General features: G+C 31.9%; 1 protein-coding gene across 1 annotated transcript; it reads right to left on the bottom strand.

The window, feature by feature from the left end:
- Positions 1 to 6,843: 6,843 nt before the first annotated feature.
- Positions 6,844 to 23,076, bottom strand: LOC124367309. The gene is made up of 3 exons (XM_046824038.1): positions 22,928 to 23,076; positions 9,017 to 9,077; positions 6,844 to 7,605 (listed from the first exon to the last, which is right to left on the bottom strand). The coding sequence occupies exons 1-3, from the start codon at positions 22,961 to 22,963 to the stop codon at positions 7,097 to 7,099; spliced, it is 606 nt and encodes a 201-aa protein (XP_046679994.1). The 5' UTR covers positions 22,964 to 23,076; the 3' UTR covers positions 6,844 to 7,096.
- Between the last annotated feature and the right edge of the window lie 10 nt (positions 23,077 to 23,086).

The following is a 23,086-nucleotide window of genomic DNA, read 5'->3' as shown; positions in this document are numbered from 1 at the left end:
AAATGTATTTTATTTCGTTATGACTTTTTTTTGTTTTTATGTGCCAAATTTGCATTGATACAGTAGTTGCTTTAGAAATAAAGTTTGCACTCTCTTATTCTCCTCTGTTACTGTCAACTTTACCTTTAATTAAAAAAAAAACATTTAGTGTACTTCATTTTACTGCACGATGTACTGTTACTAAAAGCCCATAAGTCACAAGTGTAATTTGATTGTTTTACAATGATTAACAGATTAAAATTCGAAATTATATTGATTTCAAATTTATGTTAAACAGAAACTAAATTAAAATAATATTAACTAGTTTATAGTTAATAACTATTTTAAGGCAATATTAACTAGGTTTAGTTAATAATTTTTAATTTTTAAGAAAAAACCTTTGGTCAGTTCGTCTTGGTTCGATGGGTTCAAAGTATTTATCGTCAGGCAACTGCACTCCACAAAATATTGGGTAGAATGTACTGATACAAAGTTTTATTCAAGCTAAAATACTAAGATAAAATAAAATAATTTATTCCAACCTTTTAAACATTTACTCCATTATATATTTTTATTATTATTGATACCTAAATAATTTAAACTGTAATACCTTGCAATAAAAAAAACTAATATCACATCTATATATCCTTATTCTATTTTTATTGATGCATATGGAAATGCTGATCGTTATTCATTACGGATACAAAACTTGAAATTTTTTTTAAATTTCATATTAAATATGAAATTAAATCCATTTTTTCCAATTTTGCTGAAGATTTTTTATATAGAATACAGGTAATAATATTTGTATATTTTACTATAAAGGGTGTAGTTTTTCAATGTTTCAAAAGAACAACTTTTAAAATAATCACAGCAATACCACGTAAAATCACCAAAATTTGTTTTTTTTCTTGGCTTCTAGAAGGTTTTTTAAGGGTGAGAAGGTTGGGAGTGAAAATTTTCGAATTTCACTTTACTGTCAGCGGTCCTGTTGTGAATTTTGTAATTTACTAACATTTATTTTAGTGTGTATTCAATGTGTTGTAACCTGCTGATAAAATGAGAACGTTGTTAGAGAAATGTATGTTTGTTAGTTAGTATCTTCTTATAAAATATTTTCATTTTTCTACTAATGCCGTTCAGTAACTTTTGATTTAGGAATATGTGAATACAACGTTTGTAGAGCCGATGATAGTTGTCACGTGCTCGACTTGAGCGGCTATCTAAAGATCCACTGTATTATCCACTGGTAGAGCTCCTTCTTATGTCAAGGTCAGTCCCATCGACCGCTCAATTGTTACGCTGATTGTCAACAGACAGTATGAATGACCAGTTTGATCGGTTCCGGGATTCAATGAATGTGATTCTTCTCCTTTCAATTATTAACGAATGACTCAACGCGATTGTTAGTTAAACTGTAACATTATACAACGTAGCTTAGAGAAATGTAGATCATTTGTCAAAATGGAAAATTTAGTAGCCGGATTTAATGCTGACCGCCCGGCACATAAGGGCACAAGCATTTTAAAAGCACATTAAATATTTATTTTATTTTTTTGTGATTATAGGTCCAAGTAAACGAAAGAGAAACCCTAACACGTCATCAAAACCAACCAAATAAATAAATACACAAATTTTAACATTCGTCACATAAACCCATTCAAACCGACTTTAATACAAAATTAAGAAAGTTTTATAGGCATTTAATTCTTACATGTAATTTTTAAGCTTTCACAAATTTCAGGTATTGAGAAAAGGTAAAGTTTTTTTACTTTCGAAGAAATAAACTTTTAAAACAATCAGTTTGTTTATAAAATACAGTCTATCATCTGGCAGTCTTTATTTAAACTTAAAATAACATCTTTTTACTAAACATGTGTGTAATGTATTGATTTTTAATTTTATTTTCATAACTTACTTTTTCTAAACTGTTAAATCTTAAATCTCTTCTTAAAAATCACGTTTCGTATTAATCGCAGAAAAAAGAGATGGAAAGTTGTCAGTGGATTAGGTATAATAGACTGGAGAGAATTAGACGGTGTAGTTTGGGATGAAAGGCAGGTTTGTGTGATTATTGGCTCTACAAGTCTCGAAGTTGGAAGATCAGAAGTTGCTATCACCGTCTTAAGGTACTAACTTCCCTGTCACATCCTACTAGATAATTATACCTTTACTAAATACATATATGTATGTGAAAAATGTCACCAACAAAATATTATGACAATTAAATAATCAAGCAAATCATACCGTTACATTACAAAGCATATTATATCTCTTTTAGCTCGTTCTTTGATTTGGTACAATGGACATTAGATTAGAAAATTGTTTTTCTAACAGTTAAAAATAAAATTTATTCTTAGCCTTTTAAGTACATTTGCCAAAATTTAAAAAAAAACTGAAAAATCTTTTTTTTGATCACTCTCGATACGTTGTACATCTAAAGACATTTAGAATGTCCATTTGTGACATCTTATAATCAGGCCTAAAATGAAACTGAAGAAGCTATAACTATATACATACAGGGTGTATATTATGTCTGGAAACACCCACATATATCCTTTAATAATTTAAATATAAATTTGAAACCTCTTACAATCGTGATAGAGATTGGGCATCTACTTTTTGGAACAATGTTTTGTTATGTCACACCAACGGGGGACGTCCTGCCTAGGGTATCGTGAATATTCTTAATGGAAGCCTATACCTTGTGATACATAATTTTAAAGGTAATAGCTTACTGAATTGAATGCCACAAACCGCATCTCAAAGGAATTATTCTATCAGAAAATAGAGCATTTTTAGTATTGAAAATTTACTGATGTTCAACAATGTAATTTTAACATGGTTCTTGCCACAAAATGTGTTACACTAATTTTTTAGCATTTTTTAAATGTTCAATTAAAATAAAATAAACAATTTATTTTTAAGCTGGTTTCATTAGTACAAATTTACCAGTTTTTATTGCAATGAATAAAACTTAAGAGTCACTTTCTCTGATTACTTATGAATCTGTACTTGGTGTTTTCCAGTCAGCAGGAAGGTTTAAAGAGACAAAGGTCACTAGCCTATGAGAAACATTATTGTGTTATTAATCATCTGGTCTACAGGTTTCAGTTTGTTGAGCATGGAGCTTTCACTAGACAGGTCTAAGCTTGGGAATTACAAATGGACAAAGGTCATATCATTCCTGTCGAGTTAATCAGTGTCTCTGAAGCATTGCTGTCAACAAGTTATCTAATTACAGTAGTTCAGTTTTTATTTGACATTTTAATGGAATTGTCTGAAAGAGAACGAATTACTCTGTTGATGATGCGAGGATATGGCGATCGTCAAAGATCTTATCGGGAAGTTTGTAATTTGTTTAATGACACTTTCCCAGAAAGGAATCCCATAAGTGTTTCAACAATATCAAAAACTATTGAGCGTTTTGAAATGACAGGGAGTGTACGTAATCGGCCAAAGTCGGGTAGGATACAATCTGGAACAGATGAAGAACATGCACTAGATGTTTTGCAAACATTTATTGAAGACCCACATACATCGCTCAGAAAAGCTGCACAGCAACATGATATGCACCCTATGTCTGTGAGTAAGATTTTGAAAATTAATAAATACAAACCATTTAAAGTTCATTTAGTCCAACAGTTAAGTGAGGATGATTACGACAGAAGAGTTGAGTTTTGTGAACTTGTGATGCGCAAATGTGATGACAATAGAGATTTTCTGACCAACATACTATTTTCTGATGAGGCAACTTTTTTCCTAAATGGCAATGTTAACAGGCACAATTGCCGTTACTGGGCTAGTGAAAACCCACATTGGATTACTGAGTCCCATTCACAGCAACCACAAAAACTGAACGTATGGTGTGGAATTTTAGGTAACAAAATTGTTGGACCCTTTTTCATCAATGGAAATTTAAATGCCGAACTTTACTACAATATGCTCCAAAATGAAATAATCCCAGCTATTCAAATTGCATCAGGAGAATACTTTGATAATGTATGGTTTCAGCAGGATGGTGCTCCACCCCATTATGGGAGACAGGTAAGAGAGTATTTGGATTTAAGGTTTCCTCATAAATGGATTGGCCGAAGAGGAGAAATCGAATGGCCTCCAAGATCTCCGGATTTGTCACCAATCGATTATTTCCTATGGGGTCATTTAAAATCCAATGTTTATAAAAGAAAGCCTCATAATTTGGAAGACCTAACAAACAGGATTATAGAGCAGATTGCTTTGATAACTGAAGAAATGTTAGGCAACTCTGTCGAATCATTTTACACAAGATTGGCTCATTGTCAAACCGTAGAAGGAACACAGTTCGAACAATTGCTTTGACACCAAATGCAGGTAAAACGTTTGTTGTAAGACTTTTCTAACAGCATACATTATTTTTTATTTGTAATAAGAAATCAATAACATAAGTATTTCCATAATTGTACTGTAATAAAAACTGGCAAATTTGTGCTAATAGAACCAGCTTAAAATGAAATTTTTTTTATTTAATTGAACATTTAAAAAAATGCTAAAAAATTAGTGTAACACATTTTGTGGCAAGAACCATGTTAAAATTACATTGTTGAACATCAGTAAATTTTCAATACTAAAAATGCTCTATTTTCTGATAGAATAATTCCCTTGAGATGCGGTTTGTGGCATTCAATTCAGTAAGCTATTACCTTTAAAATTATGTATCACAAGGTATAGGCTTCCATTAAGAATATTCACGATACCCTCGGCAGGACGTCCCCCGTTGGTGTGACATAACAAAACATTGTTCCAAAAAGTAGATGCCCAATCTCTATCACGATTGTAAGAGGTTTCAAATTTATATTTAAATTATTAAAGGATATATTTGGGTGTTTCCAGACATAATATACACCCTGTATATAGAAGCGTACGTACACTAGTTATAGCTGCAGAGTGTGAAACTATTTTAATAATTTTTAACTGATGGTAATTGCATGTAATTTTGTTATTAATCGAGTTTAAAAAGGCATATTGGTAACAAGGTGTTATTTAAAGAAATTATTTGTTTTTATCAATAGAACAATTTCATTTCCTCCAACTAGTATTCAAAGACACCCGCACATAATGTATATCCTTGAGTATCTTCAGTTTCATTTTAGGCATATATATATATATATGTTTCCAATCAAGTTTACGACCTACATTCACCAACCTTATATGAATATATATATGTATATATATATAAAACCCCAACCAAAATCAGATTGCACTGCTGAAAATTCTATAATATACTATATTGGAACTATACATATTCTTTATATTTGGCCATTTTATTTTGTGCAAACTGGTCCTAAAATAATTCGTAATTTAGACACAACATTATTTTTCTACTCTATTGTTTTGTAGAAAATGCTTTCATATGCTGCAGATCTCTTTTTTACAGGCTATTTCCTCTTTGCCATTGCTTGTACCGGAAATTGTTCCAGCTTCCGGTCTTGGGAACTTTACATTTGTATTTTATCTTTGTAAACTGTTGCGCTTTCGAACGGAAGAAAGAAAATACACAGCATATTTTACCGCTTCCGGACTGGCACTGCACTCGGTAGTGTACACGGCTTACCTCCGTAACATTATTGGCATGTTGAAGTTCTGAATATTTCTTTCAACTTTGAAACAGCACTCAAATAAAATAAGGCATTTGAAAAAGCATCTTTAGATATGTATTGTAATGGTCAGAATAGTTCAACATTTCTGAAGGAGCTCTTTAGAGTTGACCAGTGCTGATAAATAAGTCATGATTTGATCAACAGTTTTGTCTATGTGGGACTGCGTCTAACGATCGATTAGTAGTTCAGTCAATAATATAATTATATTTATGGAATTTTGAATGTAAATTTTGAAGATACATTTTTAAATGGGTCAAATGGACAAAGGAATCCAAAGAAACCTTATTGTGAACACCAGTTTCGTAAAATATCCTAATATCATTGTTTAGATTCGTTTTTGTAAACCGTGTGTACATTTATAATATTTTGCGTATAATTCCTCGATCCACAGATGATATTGAACAGTACTGCTCTGCACCTCTACTATTGTAACTTATAGTCTTCTATGGCTGTAGATGCTAAAATTCATTGATAGTACACCTATGTTTCATGTAGCCGTTTACATACTATTTTCCTCAATGTCGTATACACGTTTACTTTAACTGTAAAACTACATCTCGACAAACTGTCATACATTTATCAGAATCTTATTGTAGAAAGAAACAATTCTAGAATAAAGCAAAAATAATTTTGTATTCTATCACTTGCAGGCATTGAAAAAATCATTTTTGTTCGTCTGACTGTCTGTCCGCACAATATATCTAAAACAAACTTACCTTTAAACTTGAAATTTTGCATTAAATTTTATTTCTATGAAGTTTTCTTAAGTAAAGTAGTAAACTGTACATTACAGCACAGTACTGTAGTTCTGTGCTATTTTCCACATTTTAAGACACTGGATCCTTGCAAAATTAGTTTGAAGCCGATAGAATAGAGAATGAATTAGTAGAAACTTTTGAATTACAAGATCGCATAACATATACAGGTATGATACAAATAATATGAGATACATATTCCATAGTTCTCATTTCATTATTAATCTCAGTGAACATAATACAGTAAAATTACATGTGTTTGTTTATAAGTTAAAATATTATGTCGTAATTATTATTAGCCTTCACTATACTTTAACTATTCTGTGTTTTCTCTTTGCCAAGATGGACCAATGTCACCACAGTCAATTTTCAAGACATATATGAAGAATCCCAATGGAAAAATACGTATCATTTTAAAAATCGACATAAAGGTATCGTAACAAGGTCAGGATATGAAAACAATTAACAAATTTACAACATAAAGTATACATTTAATCACAGAAAATATATATTAAGTTTGTAAGAAATCTAGTACTAAATCCTCCTTATAAGATGGATTTATTTCAAACAATATGAAGATTTTTTTGGACTCATTCTATCGGCTAATAGTTAACCTTTAGTGGGTGTTAGACTATGACTTTGGTTAAATTGATAATCTTTAAATTATTAATTTTTCATATAATACTAACTAATCAAGATAATACAAAGTCAACGTTAGGCAGTTTATTTCTTTCCGAAAGGGAAACCACCGAATAATCCCCCGCCGAAAATCTGATGCTGGACGTTCTGCAGCTGTTGCTGCGTCTGTTGAAGTTGATGCTGAATCGATTGCTGCTGCTTAGTATACCAATCGTCCCATTTCTTCTGGAGTTCTTCCAGTCCCTTGATCTTCTCCCTGACGGCATCACAGTCCCGTTCCTTCATAGGGGTCTCGGTGCTTGTGTATTTACCTCCTGTCTCCTTGAAGACTTCTCGGAGACACGTATCCTTGTTGAGATGTACAAGCTCCGATCGGGTGTCCGAGAAGTACTCATTGCCCACCACAAGAGAGTTATTGATGTTAATAATTCGCCAGGGCTCGGATTTGCAAGGATACACGATCTCCTTAAATATCTCCGGCCCAGAGATGGTCAACTTTGAGTTACAGTTTCCATTTACTTCTTTCTGCGAGATGAATACCTGATATCCGTTGCCAGAAGACAAATACGTGCTGCTCCCAGACGAATAGTTTCCTGCAAAGAAACATTATTGAGTATCTCTGAAGAAGATATGGTAAACTTGGTAATAGTTCCTAGGTACTTGTTTGCGGGATGGATACATTATGGATATATTCGGTCCCAGACGATATATATGTGCTGCTCTCAACCAGAAAGTCACCTGAAAAATATTTAAATGAGTATCCTGAGGAAGAAATTGTAAATTCTTTATGAGATGGCTACCTGATATTCATTCCCAGTTGGCAAATAAATACTCGTATATACTGCTCCCAGACGAATAGTTCCCTACACAAATACATTATTGGGTATCTCTGGCGAACCTATGGTAAACCTGGAATTAGTTCCTATTTACTTCTTTTTGTGGGATGGTTATAGTACATCCATTCCTAGACGATTATAAGTGCTGGTCAGAGCCAAATAGTCCCCTAGAAAAATACTTTATTGAGTACCCCTGAAGAAAATATGGCATACTTTCTGCGAGATGGCTACCTGATATCCGTTCCTAGATTACAAAATGTACCGATCCTAGCCGAATCTAGCTAATCCTAAATGAATAGTCCCCTGTAAAAATACCTTACTGATTATACCTGAGAATATACTTGTAAATGATATTGGTTTGGATCTGTCTGAGTTGAGAAAACCTGTCATCACAGACCCTTTGAAAACGTACTCTACTGAGTAGCCATGATGAGAATATAGTTGTCCTATTTGCAGTACTGTTTCTGGTTACCTCCTTCAGCATAGCCTAATGGTCATAATATCAATTACCAGATGACAAAAACGTGTTGTCCTGTGACTAGTAGCTCCATGGGAAAATACTGAAGTGAGTAAATATTTCTGAACATGATGACTTGCTTTCCGTTTGATTTATACAATGATGGGTTATTGATACTGGTTGAATACTATTCTGGGGTGATAGTAGTTCAATGAATATTAATGAGTTCCAGATAATCAACTTACAGTCGCAGATTCAGTTCATTTTATTCTACAAGATGATATCTTAAAGCCATAGCTCGTTCCAATACATCAGTTATCATGTAAGTAGTTACTGGAATACACCTTGGTGAGTATCATTAAGTATCAACGCCGGTGTGCTACTGTGTCTTGGGTAGTTCCTAGAAGTTCGGTAAATACTGGCTGTAGGCCTATTAATGGAGGCACGACTGATGCCTTGAAAATCGTGCAATTAGTGAGCCGTATCAACTGAAATGTAGGTAAATATTTAACTGGGTTTTATCCGTTACACTGTTTATCTTACTTACACGTAAAAATTATTATTTTCTATTTACTAATCATGTACAAATAAAATATATATATATATATTTGTAATTTTTTAACCAAAATAAAGTAAAAATTTAAATAGATCTTACGAGTATCTTAATAATCTGTGTTATTTATAAAAGCAAATGTATTAGTGAATTAGTACCTGAACTTCCACCATCAGAGTTTCCTGCCGGATAACCGCTGGTGAATATTGGACCGCAAATCTGGAATATAAATATTAACTCATAATTATATAATGTTTACATAACAATTTCTAAAAGAAGCGTTGAAAAATAGCAGTATATGAATAATACACACATCAACAAGTCAAATATGTGTTCCAGAAGCCCATATTTATAGAGATGTGTGAGTCTCAATTTACAGTTGTGTTTAGTAAATCGATTGAAGGAGGGGTTTCTACATAACTACATAATTTACCCAATTCTGGTTAAAGAATTTTAACAAAAATTGCTATGAAGGTACTACACAAAAATTTAAGGATAATTTGTAATCAGAACTCTAGAGTCATAACTAGTTGTATACATCTCCGGCCATGATATCCATGTATTTTAACATTTTACATGAATGTTGTACGAGTAAACGAACCAAGGTATATTGCGTTTAATGTATAATTAAGGTTCATGTATACCATTTCACATCATTCGATTAAAATAAGAGTATACCGATAAAATAAGGCCAAAAAGAATCTGACAGCTTGACCAAACTCTCCAAGTTCATCTCACAAGGAGGAAGTTGGCAAAGTTTAATTGGCCAAGATCTAAGAAAAGTTTGAGTGGTATTCTCTACGGCAATATTTCAACTTTAACAACGTATTATATTTACTTTATTTATACCATTTATATTTATTTGAATAACACTACCATTTCTTAAAAGGATACATGAAAAACTCTTGTGAAATTTCTAAATTATCAAGTGTCTGAATCTTGTTAGTTTTACAAATAAACGAGGTAACAATATGCCACAGCACGTTTTAACAGGTTTTACTGAGATCAAATACACAATTTCTATAGTTTATTTCGTTTATTATTTTACAAGACACTTCACACACAGAGATTCAGCCAGAAAGTAAATGTTTGCACACCCGGTAGAAAAAAATATAGCATGCACCAACCTACAAAGTGATATGCTTCAATGACGCTCAGCCAAATCCCAGTGATGGACATCCACAAAAAAAAACTCATTTTAGTTTAGGAAGAAATGAAGTCTCATGTAAAATTTGCCTAACAGTTTATAGATGGAGTGACCATAATCGAACTCGATATAACCTATAAACATGAAGAAACTTCGCACAAAATTACGTTTTAAATTTGTTCGTTCTCGAGATATCGTGTGGATATATGGACAAACCGAGATACAGAAAGGAAGTTTTCTCAGTCACTCGAGTGGATAGGCTTCACTGATGGTCAGCTAATTATGTAACACATTAAATAGTGACAACTACTAGTGTTGTATGAATTAATCTCGATTACTAATTAGTATGAATTGTTAGCTCAATAATTTGAATGCCAGCCACAAATGAAATCTGCCTTTTCTCCAATCGTTTCGGAAGGAATATTTACGTGCCTTTTTTTCGTCTTCAGTACTGTAATCATATCTTTCCTACACGTTGAAATTTGCGTCTAAATTGAGCCCCTAGACATTTTGTTATTTTGTAGGGAACATTTTATGTTAATTTATTATGAATAAATGTAGAACAACACAATTGTTATTATTGTTGATATTCACTTTTGTTCAGATGAATTATACTATACATTTTTATATTAATACCCTTCTTAAGCCAGCATATTATTTTATATGTTATAATTATAATGGAACCTTATTGTCAAGTCTAGATTTTCTTACATTTGGTTAATTAGTTCTTGCAAATGTACTACTTTTCCTTGTGGACCTGTAAGCCTCTTTTTACCAAGTTCAAAGTACGTTTAACAATTTTATGCTTTCAGTAGTATAAATAAAGGTTTCAGAGTGAGCCAATGATATCAAGATCGTTTATTTCGCTAAAAATGGAAACTTTCAGTCTTTATTGAGTTTGATGTCGGTTATGTAACATGTCCGATGTTTTGAGTGGGTCATACTAAAAAATATTATCTGAAAAACACTCTATATTTGTAACATATTCATACCCTTACACTTCGATGCTTACCAAAGCTAGCATAGCTAATACATTCTCTAGAAAAATAACTATTGATTTCATTAAACATAACTTAAATGGTTGTAAAAGTAAAATTGCTTCCTGACTCCTAGACTATAATTAAAGTTTCAATCGGTCCACAAATTGTAAAGTAACATAAAAAGTCCGTACTGAGAGAAGTTAAACAATTAGAGATAATGAGAGTCAGTCCATAGGTCGGGATCTCATTGACTGACAATTGTGTCTCTCAGTGTTTGTTATCACTGGTCTGTAATGTCATTCTAGTCGACCTAGACGTGTTATATTTCTGTCATGTTTATGTTGATAGTAGTTCACGTGATCGCCTTGTCAACACGAGAATATCACGGTCAGATCTCATGGACTCAAGTCTCCTATTACTTGGCCTACGAGTCACTCAATTACGACACTTAAGTGCCTAATTATTCATCTCATAATGCGTTGCATATAATGTGCAATGTGTTAATCAAGGATAAAATACAATAGTACATATTTAATTTATCTTCGGAGTGGATACACCTTTTCGTTAGAATAACTGGAAAATTATTCTTCTATTTGTATGAGAACATCCATTTTTCATTAAACTTTCAAAAACGTTACATTTGGGAAAATAATTAATAACAAGCCACGCTAGTCTTAGTGGAGGTTGAAATAAAAGATAAGTAAAAAGGTTAATGATGCCAAAAATATATTTTTCCAAGCTAAATACACACCATATAACCAAACTTCAGACACATAAATAAGCATATACATCAATGTCAAACAATAAGATAAAGAGACTGAAATCTTTCAGTTCCGACGACAAATTGGGTTATGCTGTTATACAATGCAAATTGACTGTCCCGGACTAGTCGCTTAGTTTCCGATTTTATGTCGAATAGAGCCTTGTTTTATCTTTATTTAGACTATGATTTTACTTAGGTAAATAATTTAATAATATTAAACCAATTAGTTTCTTTCATTTAATATAAGTTTAAAAAATATTTAAAATAACTAGGAATTCTATAAATTAGTGTACGGTATCGAATGGGAAACAGTTTCATTAATTTCTTGGATGTATTACAGATAATAATATAAAATATTTCAATTTATATTATACACATATACCGTTGTTTGAAATTGTAAAGAAACTAAAAACAGTATAGAGGATAGTTGGAAACTTTCTTAAAGTTTTTGGATTTCAATGAAGAAAAACATTTTTGAATCTAAGAGGATTTACAATTGAATAAATATATGAAATTTTTTGATAACTTGTAAATTTGTACATTTAAAAAAATATACTATTTCACATGATTGATGGGGACAAAGCATCAATATAGATGAAGTACATAGAACTTATCAATCTTATCTTTGACTTTACGTGAGAATAGACGTACAAATAAGGATTGTGTTGTGGTGAATACCATGCATTGATCACGTGTGCTGACATGTATATACAGCTACAGTGTTAAATATTAGCTTCGAGTTGTACATTTTCTTTAAACTTCTGGTGTTTGTACTAATTTTTATCAGTTTTATTTCAATCATTTTTTTAAGTTAATGTTGTTATTATTGTCAAATATTCCTCGTTAATAATAATGTATTTTTGTATTTGAGTAATGTATTTTTCAGTATTTGGTGCAACTTATCTGATATTGAATATTTGAAACAATAAAGAATATCAATATTGTTAGTGTTTATAATTCGTAACAATAAATATTGTTTGATGCTGATACTGTACATTTGTTAGTTGTCAAAAATGTCTTCAGAAGCGTAAATAATATTTAATTTAATATTAACTTCTATATTTTCTTTATAGTTCGGGAAACCCACATGTAGCCTGTATTAATGATTAAAAAACACAATTTCGGCAAGATTCAATATACTGTACTAGATACTAGAACACATCGGCTTTTATTAAAATCGAAGGAAAAAGATGGCAGAACAACAGCTCAAACTTTTTCAGGCGATTTCTTGACGACAATTTCTACCGATTATCATACTCTCTACGATCAGTATAATGTAAGAGTTAGGACAGTGAAATAAATACCATATTTTTAACAAACAATTGATACTATTTCAAACTTGATAAATATATATTTACCTGTAAAACATTACAAGACATCAAGATATGTTGATCAATGTAACGGCGATAGGGAGATTTTACTTAGCTTCAAAAACGATGCTGAAAATATTAAATTTGTAGTTTTGAATTAGTACCAAAATATGTTATCATCATAAAATGTGGTTGGAGAATTTCTTAATTTAAACTTTCATACTAATTTTATATAATTATTAGGGTTATGTACAATTATGGGTGGATAATATTGTGTTTAGCTAGCTGATCAAGCTCTGAAGACAATCGACAGAGGACTACAATAGCTTGGAGCTACCGTTGATTGCCGCATGTACTGTATACGAGCAGTTCTCGTACTGTTCATACATACATGTCATTGGTATTGCACCCAATCCCTAAGTTGTGCCAATCTCATACTTCCCAATTTAAATTTATAAAGAATAAGGAAAAAGTTTTAAACTGGCCAATGGTTTTCTAGTTAATTCCGTGAAAGATTATCTACTTGCAACTCTTATATTACACTGTACAACTTCTCAGGCCTTGCTATCACGATTAAAGCGTCAAATTTATTTTAAATCTGTATTTGATTAAATAATCTGTAGTTTTTTAACTGGACATAACATTTTTCCAGTGTTCATTAATTGGTTAGAGTTTTAATAACTCCCTTTTGTGACCGAAACTAGTGAAAGTGCCGTCTTCTCGACACATCTTCACTGGACCGTCGGCGTCGGATCATCAGTTTTCGCAGCGCTACAATTCTTAACTCACTCTTAAACCCTCCCTCGCCCGTATTGGTTCATCTCCCCCTCACAAGATCATCTGGTTCATCTGATCAATTCGGCCTCATGTACTAGGAGCAAGTATGCTACCAACCACTCTAAGGAGACAGGTTCATCTCGTCGTCTTTCATTTATCTTTATATATTCGTCAGTAATTTTACTTTCTACAGGGTGGCGCATATGTCAGTATTCCAAAGGTGTTTAAGGTTTATTGAATAAGACACTTTTAGAGAAGAAAACAAATTCATTATAAGATTTAATTACATATTACCATACAATGTTATAACAGTTGTTCGAAAAGTTCACCTTGATTTTGTATACACTTCACACAACGACTAACAACAGAATCACAAATTATTAGCAAATAAAGGTTTATCGTCATTAACAAGTTCAAATGCATTTCTAATTAGGTTTCTGAGCTCGTCAATATTTTGTGGTTTTGAGGCATAAACAGTCTCCTTTATAATACCCCACATTGAAAAATCACATGGGATCAGGTCTGGCGGGCGCGCAGGCTAATCGATTGTACCACTGCGACCAATCCATTCATTAAATGTATTATTTTAAAAATCTCGAACTTGGATACCGAGATGTGCTGGGACACCATTTTGTTGCCAGAAGAGCGAATTAATATTGAAAACAGGATTGTTTCTGAGCTCGGGAACTACTTCTTCTTACAGCAATCGTAAGTAACTTTCTGAGTTAACATTTCCTTGAATAAAATAAGGACCAATCAATGTAGTATTCGAAATAACTCCCCATACCATAACACCTGGCACATTGAGTTCTGCTTGGATTACGTTATGAGGATTTACATCTGACCAGTACACGCGGTTATGCCGATTAACGCGCCTTATATTACGCGCGATTAACATTTAGTATGAAACAAGCCTCACCACACCACAACATTCATCGCAAGAAATTTGGATCAGCCTCTGAGTAGATAATATTGTCTCACAGAATTGCAATCTCCTATAGGAATCAGGATGGTTATTCACGAGGACCGTGAAGCGCTTGGAGCAAATATGGACGGTATGGCTTAAATTTGATTTACTTCAACATTCTTTGCACTCTTCTTGGTATTTTTAGTTTAGCAGATGCCTTACGAGTCTATTTACCGAGACTGGCTATAAAAGCTTGAGCAATTGTCTGCAGGTTTTCTTCGCTACAAATTGGTAGTGGACGACCACACTTGGATTCTTATAGCAGTATTTTTATTATGCTTCCACCACAACTGAAGGTGTAAACTCCTTGTTGGGTTGTAAACATTTTAAAAAACATACAGAAACAAATAAAAGATGCAAAGAGCGTCACTTTACACTAGCCAATGGAACAGATGACAATGAACTTTCTCCGTGTTGCTGCCAACTTAACATTGTTACCAACGTATCGAAACAAAATATTCCAATTTATGGGGAAACTGACATATGCACAACCCTGTATTTAAAAACTGTGCTTTGGCATCTATTTATAAACTGATTTTATTCACGTTGGAATCAGTGTTTCGATGTTTACTGGGACCAGCAAGCGTTCCGTAAAGTCAATAGTAAGCGCGGTACAGTTAGCCCAACCCGCAGTGTGTGATAACAAACAACATTGAAAGCGATTTCTTCCTGTTAGCTTGCAAATACTCAACAATGGAGAAATCAAATTAACATTTTCTCAAATTTTTCATGGTCATTAATGTAAAAACTCTAGAGTCGAGAAAATAACATAGACGTTTTACATACATAAATTAAGCGGTTTCAATGCTATATGAACAAAGACGGAAGATGTTTAAACCTCTATACACATTTCAACATTTATTCGAAACAAAATATAAATACTAAGAGGTTTATTAATGAAATGTGTAAATATATTGTTTAAAAATACTGATAGTCAGTAGCCTCGTTATTGAATCATTTCGGTCAACAAAACACAGCGATGGTACAATAGACCTTATACAAGTATATTAAATACTACCAGCCTTTTTATCAAAAATGGTTCTCTATAGCGCTGAAATATTTCAAAAACTTAATTGTGTGAGCAATGTTTCGACACGATGTATACCGGAAATCTCAGAGTTACTTATCTTAATTCACCCATAAATTTTCTCTCTAAAAGCAACATATCTAGGTTAGGTGCACAATCTCTGTTGATAAACAGATTTTGAAACATCCTGTAGCCTTAAGGTGTGCCGCTCAAACTGTGCAATCTGTGTCTACAATAATTCATTAGGAAACACACAAAACACATCATACTCTTACATGACCCTTACGAAATATAAGACATGTTAAATTTCACATATCATGAGAACTTTGCGTTGTTAAAATCAATTTCATCTACGATATAGTTATAGTATAAAGCTGAGTAAAATCATATTATTAGTTTTAACAAGAATTTGTGTGATACATACTAACTTCCTCATTCTATATTAGAAATATACCAAAAGGTTTATTAGGACGATAGGGGCCTTTGTTTACTTATACCTCTATTATACTGTGTATTGACGAATAAAACTCCTCTTACTTTAAAATTGCCGGGAAGTTGTAATATGAGAAGGGCTGTTCTTTTTCATCGTCATGTTCCTAGCATAGAACGGTAGTGACCAATTAGAAAACCTGTCATTTCTTCCCGCTACAACTTTAATGTGTTTTATGTATTGTCATATTAGTCCCTTCGCTAACCTCTCTGCCTTTTTCTACAGAATTACCCACACAACAGAAGTGTAGTACACTTTTTAATTCCTTTCAGGGTTCACATTTTCATTTTTCTCCATTAAATAAAAATTGTTACATATTCTACTTGGTTATTCTTGCCCAACAATAAGAATTCCACAATCTCGTTTAGTCAATGGCGCTGCTTAGCCGGCGGGGCGGGTACAGTAGTTATCGTATCAATACTGAGACAAGTAACGTCTAGCGTAGCTCCATTGATGGGTCCGCTGAACGGTTTTGGCCTTGCAAGCAACCCGCCTGCCCGACCAATAGTAGTTGTCCAGAAGTCCTCTTAAGCCAGTCTTAGAAGTACATAGCCCTAACTTAGATGGTAAAATAAAACAGCTTTTCACTTTTTGCATACTGCATCTTTCAATACATAAAATAAATTTTAATACTTGTACTAGTGATTGCTGTTTAAATGTTTACCAGTAAAACTTCAACTTTATTCAACCTTCGAATGTTATGACGTTGATAAGAACTCATTAAAAAGGCAGATGAAACTAGAAAATGTGATTGCTAGCGTAGGCGATACGAATGGTTAGTTTTAAATATTAATATTAAATTAAATCCATTTATAACTGTATAAAAGTATAAAAAGTATATTTTCTCGATTCCATGAATGTTTTCTTTTCTAAGAATTGATATATCTATTATTGTGTGTTACTTGTGTCAAGGCTCATTGTGTCGTAATGGTAGAACATGTTAAGGTTATTGTTATAAGTAGGCTCAGCCTAACAAACAATTATTTCCTTTCTGCTTCAACAGTATCAAAGAAAAGCAAAACTCCGACAGGGCTGTTTGTTCAGTTTACCCTGTTGTCATTATAATTGTAAACGCGGAAACAGTGGAAATTCAAATTCAATCAGTCCAAGCCTTTGTTTCGCTGTCGAACTGACAAAGGCGAGGAACAACGTGACTGGAATGCGTTAACACGGGAACAATGGGAAAGTAATTGCTTGTGTTTATGGAAGAACGCGTCTTCTGACAGGTGACGGGTTGACACCACACTCTCACTTGCTCCAATCATCGATCACGTGACTCGTCTCAAATACGTCACTTGTCACCGATGTGTCTTACCTTTCTGTTCCCCTTGTTCCCACTTCTTAATGAAAGTTCATGATTCTGAACAGTTCAGTACCGAGAATGTATCTATCCATTTTGAACAATTCCAAATATTTAGAACCCTAGTTAACATAATACCAGTATACAAGCCAACAAATAGAAAATATAAATCATATAATTCATTTATAGTAAAATTCGATATGTTTATATCTCAAGGATTAAAATTTCAATTATTTTTATATCAAATATTTTATAATACAAGTGCGATCCTAATTTAATTTCGATCCGAAGTGTATGTTTTAGATTTTTTTTCAATTCCTGGTTTTCTACTTCTTCAGTGAGAAAACGGTGTACATTTTCGTCAAAAACCGATAAGAGCATAAAATTTTAATTTCTACAGTTATAAACTTAACGGTTTTCCGCATCGATAAGCAAGAACAATTGGTCGTTAAATACTGATTGCAGTGATTACTGTGATCCTGTTAGTCGTGCTGTGTGTAACTAGAGCGTTCAGTAGCAGCTTCAGTTCACCTCTACTTGAGAAGTTAACTAGCTTGTTTTGAAAGCTAGTTAAAAGAAACACTTTCATTATTAAACTACGGAATGCAATCATAAATCCTACTTATTTCCAATATTCTCTAACTATATGCACATTAGAAGCAACTGGTAATTAAGTCCACGTCTAAAGTAAACTGTGCCGAAGAGAACAAGTAATGATTATAGTTCAGAAATACAAGTAACGACTTATAAAAACATACGTTTAAAATTTGCATTGAAATAAAATATAAATAAAAGAAAGTTTAAAACAAAGTCAATTACACGACATTTAGCTTACAGCAGCTAACGATACAAATATAATGCAGTTCAGGGAGTGACCAAGTTGAAAAGTGAGAGAACGTTTGGAAAATTAAATATTAATATTTGTTTGACGGGGAATCTTTTTACACAAACGGAATTTAAATTGAGCAATCAATCGTTTGATTGCATTGCAGGCTATGTAGACACAACAAAGTGTTTTAGCACAGAAATAAATATATATTTGGACACATTTTTATGTATATATGAAACTATAAATTAATGCTTAACTTATTCTTCTCCCCTTAACTTACAGGCATACGGCATCTGTCCTCTCTAGACATATTCGCTATTCATTACATACATACGGTTTATTTAGCATCTAAAATAGAACAACAAGACTTGTCATATTAAAATGTTTTTATTTGACATCGTTCATAACACATAAGATATGTATTACTGACATACTCCACTAGAAGATGTTATTTTTGTCATTTTTATATTGCATTATCATGTGAAACGAGTAGATTACAAAAAATGTTCAAAACCTCAAGACTTGTCATATTAAAATGTTTTTATTTGACATCGTTCATAACACATAACATATGTATTACTGACATACTGCACTAGAAGATGTTATTTTTGTCATTTTTATATTGCATTATCATGTGAAACGAGTAGATTACAAAAAATGTTCAAAACCTCAAGACTTGTCATATTAAAATGTTTTTATTTGACATCGTTCATAACACATAACATATGTATTACTGACATACTGCACTAGAAGATGTTATTTTTGTCATTTTTCTATTGCATTATCATGTGATACGAGTAGATTACAAAATGTTCAAAACCTCAAGGTTACAGTACAAAAATTTATTACACTACAATAAAATATGTAACTTATTAATATTATTTCGTTAAATAAATATATATTATTTAGATTCTTTCTTTAGTCCTTTAACATTTCAATTTCTAATCTAACAACTTCTAATTTTATTCTTAATAAACTAGTATGATGATAAAAGAATTATACACACAATTTGGCTTATATCAGGAATATTTTTAGTTTCCCAATGATTTTAACTTGTTTCTAAATTTTTGTGTTGAAATTAAATATTGACCCTTTAAGGGCCTTTAGTATAGTGTTGATCAGCCTCACGAACTACGGAGAACTTTTAAGTAACTGCAAATCGTTTAATTAAAGTTCCTATTTCCTTATTTAAAATATATTTTATAAAGCTGGCGAAATTAAAGGAATGTTATTTAGTCACCCAATATTTGATAGTGTTCTAAAAAATTATATTTACTGATTTAAATATACTGTCTGTCCTATTACTCCTTAATATTGGTTGTAAAATACGTTTAAATATGAGTTCTCATACATAAGTATTAAAAACTAGGATAGTTTAAGATATCAGAACAGAGGAATGATGGCATCTAGTATTGAGAATTGTCACGTAAAGATTAGTTTTTAATCTACATTAATTACAAATTCCGAGAAATTAGGGAGGAAAATTTGTTGAAAAGACGCAATGTAACGATTGTTTGATGTCATAGTTTATTAGTAGAAATGGAGTCTCAATAATTATTCAATTGTAAGTTGTTCATTGTTGTTTTAATTCTTGGAAATAAACATGAGAACTAAATGTGCTGAATATAATTAATATATTACAATGACACATATTCAAAGCTTTGATTCAAAGATCTATTAAACGAATGTTATTCGGTTGAAGTTGAAACCATTACTTAACGTGATCTGTTCTTTCAGTTGTGTAAGGTAGAGTATTGGAGAGAAATGTAACACAAAAAACATCTTCCCAAATTTAACTTTCTGAAGTTTTTGAGCAATTCAAATTTATTTTTTAATTCTGTTTTATATCGTTAGGCTTTTTTATTATGTTTCATGTTTATTAAAACATTAATTAAATGCCTTACAAAATCAGAATTAACTGAGTTTTCCTTGTGATTTCAGCAAATGTTTCAATAAAACTTAATATAAAACGTGATATATTAAGATTTTATGTATCATGTGTGAAGATTTATGAAAGGTAGAAACGGAAACAAAATCATAAACTGTAAGTAGTATTTCGGTTACAGTATTTATATTTTAACAAAACGTTTGTGTAAGAACCAACTAAGATATTTTCTGAAAAAAAGTAAACCCAAAAACAAATATTTCGATCATTCTGCGATGAGTGGCATTGGAACAGAATTAAGATGCAACTTATAAGCATGCCAAAAAGGAAAGGATATTTAAATATGTCACAGTACATACATAAAAGATAACCTGAAAAATGATAATTTTAAATTTATTAATAACATATTATTTCTTACGGTCATACATTTTTAATATACGTGTCACTCCATAACGTTATAGCTCGTGTAAATACTATACAAATCACTTACTTATCGTCAGAGATTTTTATTTAGGCCTGGTTACAAAATTTCCCAAATATCCTACTTTACATACCTATAATTTCTCGTAAAGTAATAAAATGGTTCCCTCTTTTTAGAATCTCAGGGAAATTGTCTTAAAAGATAATAGGTTTAAAATAAAAATAAATATTCTAACAAAAAACCGATCATATCAAGAACAATAACACCGCCAGTGAAGCAGGGGCTGCATGTGATTAGGTTATCAGTGAACGTTAATTGTGGGCGGTAGCACCCTTCCTATAATTTTATTCCTTTCAATATTATTACTTTACATATTCTTAATTGCTTATTTTTACCAGTGTTCCTAAATTTGGACACACGCTCTCAATTGTTATTCTGATGTGATTTTAGTGTGATTCGGCATTATTCTGTAATGGCATCCAACGCTGCAAAATCGTAGTCTGTTATTTCATGCTTGAAAAATGTAATTAACTTATATTAAAATTTTAGTTTCTGGTTCAATTGCCGTAGCTGTCTGTAATGTTAATGATAACACCCTTCCTAAGGCACACACAACAAGGATTTACAAGAAAGTATGAGACCTGCCTAGATTGGATGTTTGGAGAAGTTTATAGTCCCAGATCCGTTATAAATCCGGATTTCCTGAGTCTGAATGTTATGCTGTTACTTGTTATCTACTGCGTACTAATACTACGAGACAGTATATCACTCTAATTATGAGGACTAACTAGTTTATAAAAATAATTCTGAGTATAAATTAATTCTCTTAATGATAAACAAGTCTAAATCTGTGCCAAAAATGTTGATAAATATTACAATTGTGACATAATATTGGTATTGGAGTTTAGCAGTGTTCGCTTAACTAACTAGTTATATAAATTAATTCGAAAGCGTTTAATTGAAGTGTGTTTTAATGATTTAAAATTTAAAATGTTTGGAATTAAGAACCTTTAAGGCAAAGCAATGGAAAAAACTATTAAAACAATACTGTGACAAATGGCGTCTGAAGTTGGCTATAAATCAAGTTAAACCACATTTAAAACTATTTATATTCATTATTTATAGCCGGTAGAAAATTTAAGCAACATAAATTTAACATAAATACTTAAAAAAACTATGTTTTTACCATTTTGTTATGCACATTATTTCACTTTTAATGTTTTTTTATTGTACAAAATTCGGAGTGTTTAAAGCACAATGTTTTTAGGAATCCTAGCAAGGTAAAGTTTTATTTCAAGCAGTCTTATATTACAATCCGAAATGAGTAGAAAATTTCTTGTTGGTTTTAATTAGTGAATAATAATACAATTGTGTTAAGTGACAACTCCTACCTGACCTAAAATGTTAGTCTACTAACATCTTAATTGTTCTGAAATGAAGCCATTAAGATATGAACTAAATGTACTGTGTATTATAACGGCCTCGTTGGTTGTTCATTTTTTTATTGTTCAAACCATAACAATTCATTCTTCTGTGTCTGGGACGCTACGCTACCAGCATTTAAAATAGTTTTATAAATTTCAGAATTCACTCTTAACTTCGCACAATCTTTTGAATTACATTTTTGAATACTTTTGATAAAAACATAGAATATCTTAAATATTTAAACCTTAATGTGTGTATACTATTAAATATTTTGTGTGGTTGTTTTATTCTTGAGCAATAATATGAATCGTTTCAAAAAATTCTTAACTCTTCTCCATTGAGTACGGATAAAAAGCTATATTTTAGAAATTAAATACTATACTATTGTATAAGACGTGTTTGAAAACTTCAATAATATGTTAGACAAATATTAGGCAATCCAAGCAAGCAAATAGTTTGTGTCTTATTTTTTCTTCATTCGGATAGTCATACTGTACTTATTTATTTCGTGTTAACAAAAGTTACAAGAAAGGTAAATTCAGTATAGAAATTAAAAGTTATCAATATTTAATTATCTATGTATTACATTACAAACTAAGTTAAATTTCAGTTACTGAAACTAAAGCTCAATCAATTATATGGTACTTTTGGATTGGTTCTGTAAATAATAACACTGTCATTAAGAGAACTGTTCAGTATTTCTTAGTACCCGCTAGTGATCGTACTATACAATAATACGGATACGTACCAGAACGGTGACAATGAGAGCTGGAACGGTAGACATGGCTGCCTGTGCTGGAGGTTCCTGCTCGACTGAGCGGTGATAACACGGAGATGTCAAGGTCACCTGTCATATCAATGACAGACCTTACACACGTCTCCTTCCAGATCATCCCCCACTCGTTCT

Source organism: Homalodisca vitripennis, chromosome 1 (assembly GCF_021130785.1).
Source record: "Homalodisca vitripennis isolate AUS2020 chromosome 1, UT_GWSS_2.1, whole genome shotgun sequence".
In the NCBI taxonomy this organism is placed as follows: Eukaryota; Metazoa; Arthropoda; class Insecta; order Hemiptera; family Cicadellidae; genus Homalodisca; species Homalodisca vitripennis.
This window is presented reverse-complemented; position numbering and strand designations above follow the sequence as displayed.

Bases quoted from the DNA above. Each gene is read 5' to 3' on its own strand.
- LOC124367309 (XM_046824038.1), bottom strand. From the start codon at position 22,963: ATGTCTACCGTTCCAGCTCTCATTGTCACCGTTCTG. The intron at 9,078-22,927 runs GTACGTATCCGT...TTTATATTCCAG, and splicing joins CTCTCATTGTCACCGTTCTG to ATTTGCGGTCCAATATTCAC. The intron at 7,606-9,016 runs GTACTAATTCAC...GTTTCTTTGCAG, and splicing joins CTCTGATGGTGGAAGTTCAG to GAAACTATTCGTCTGGGAGC.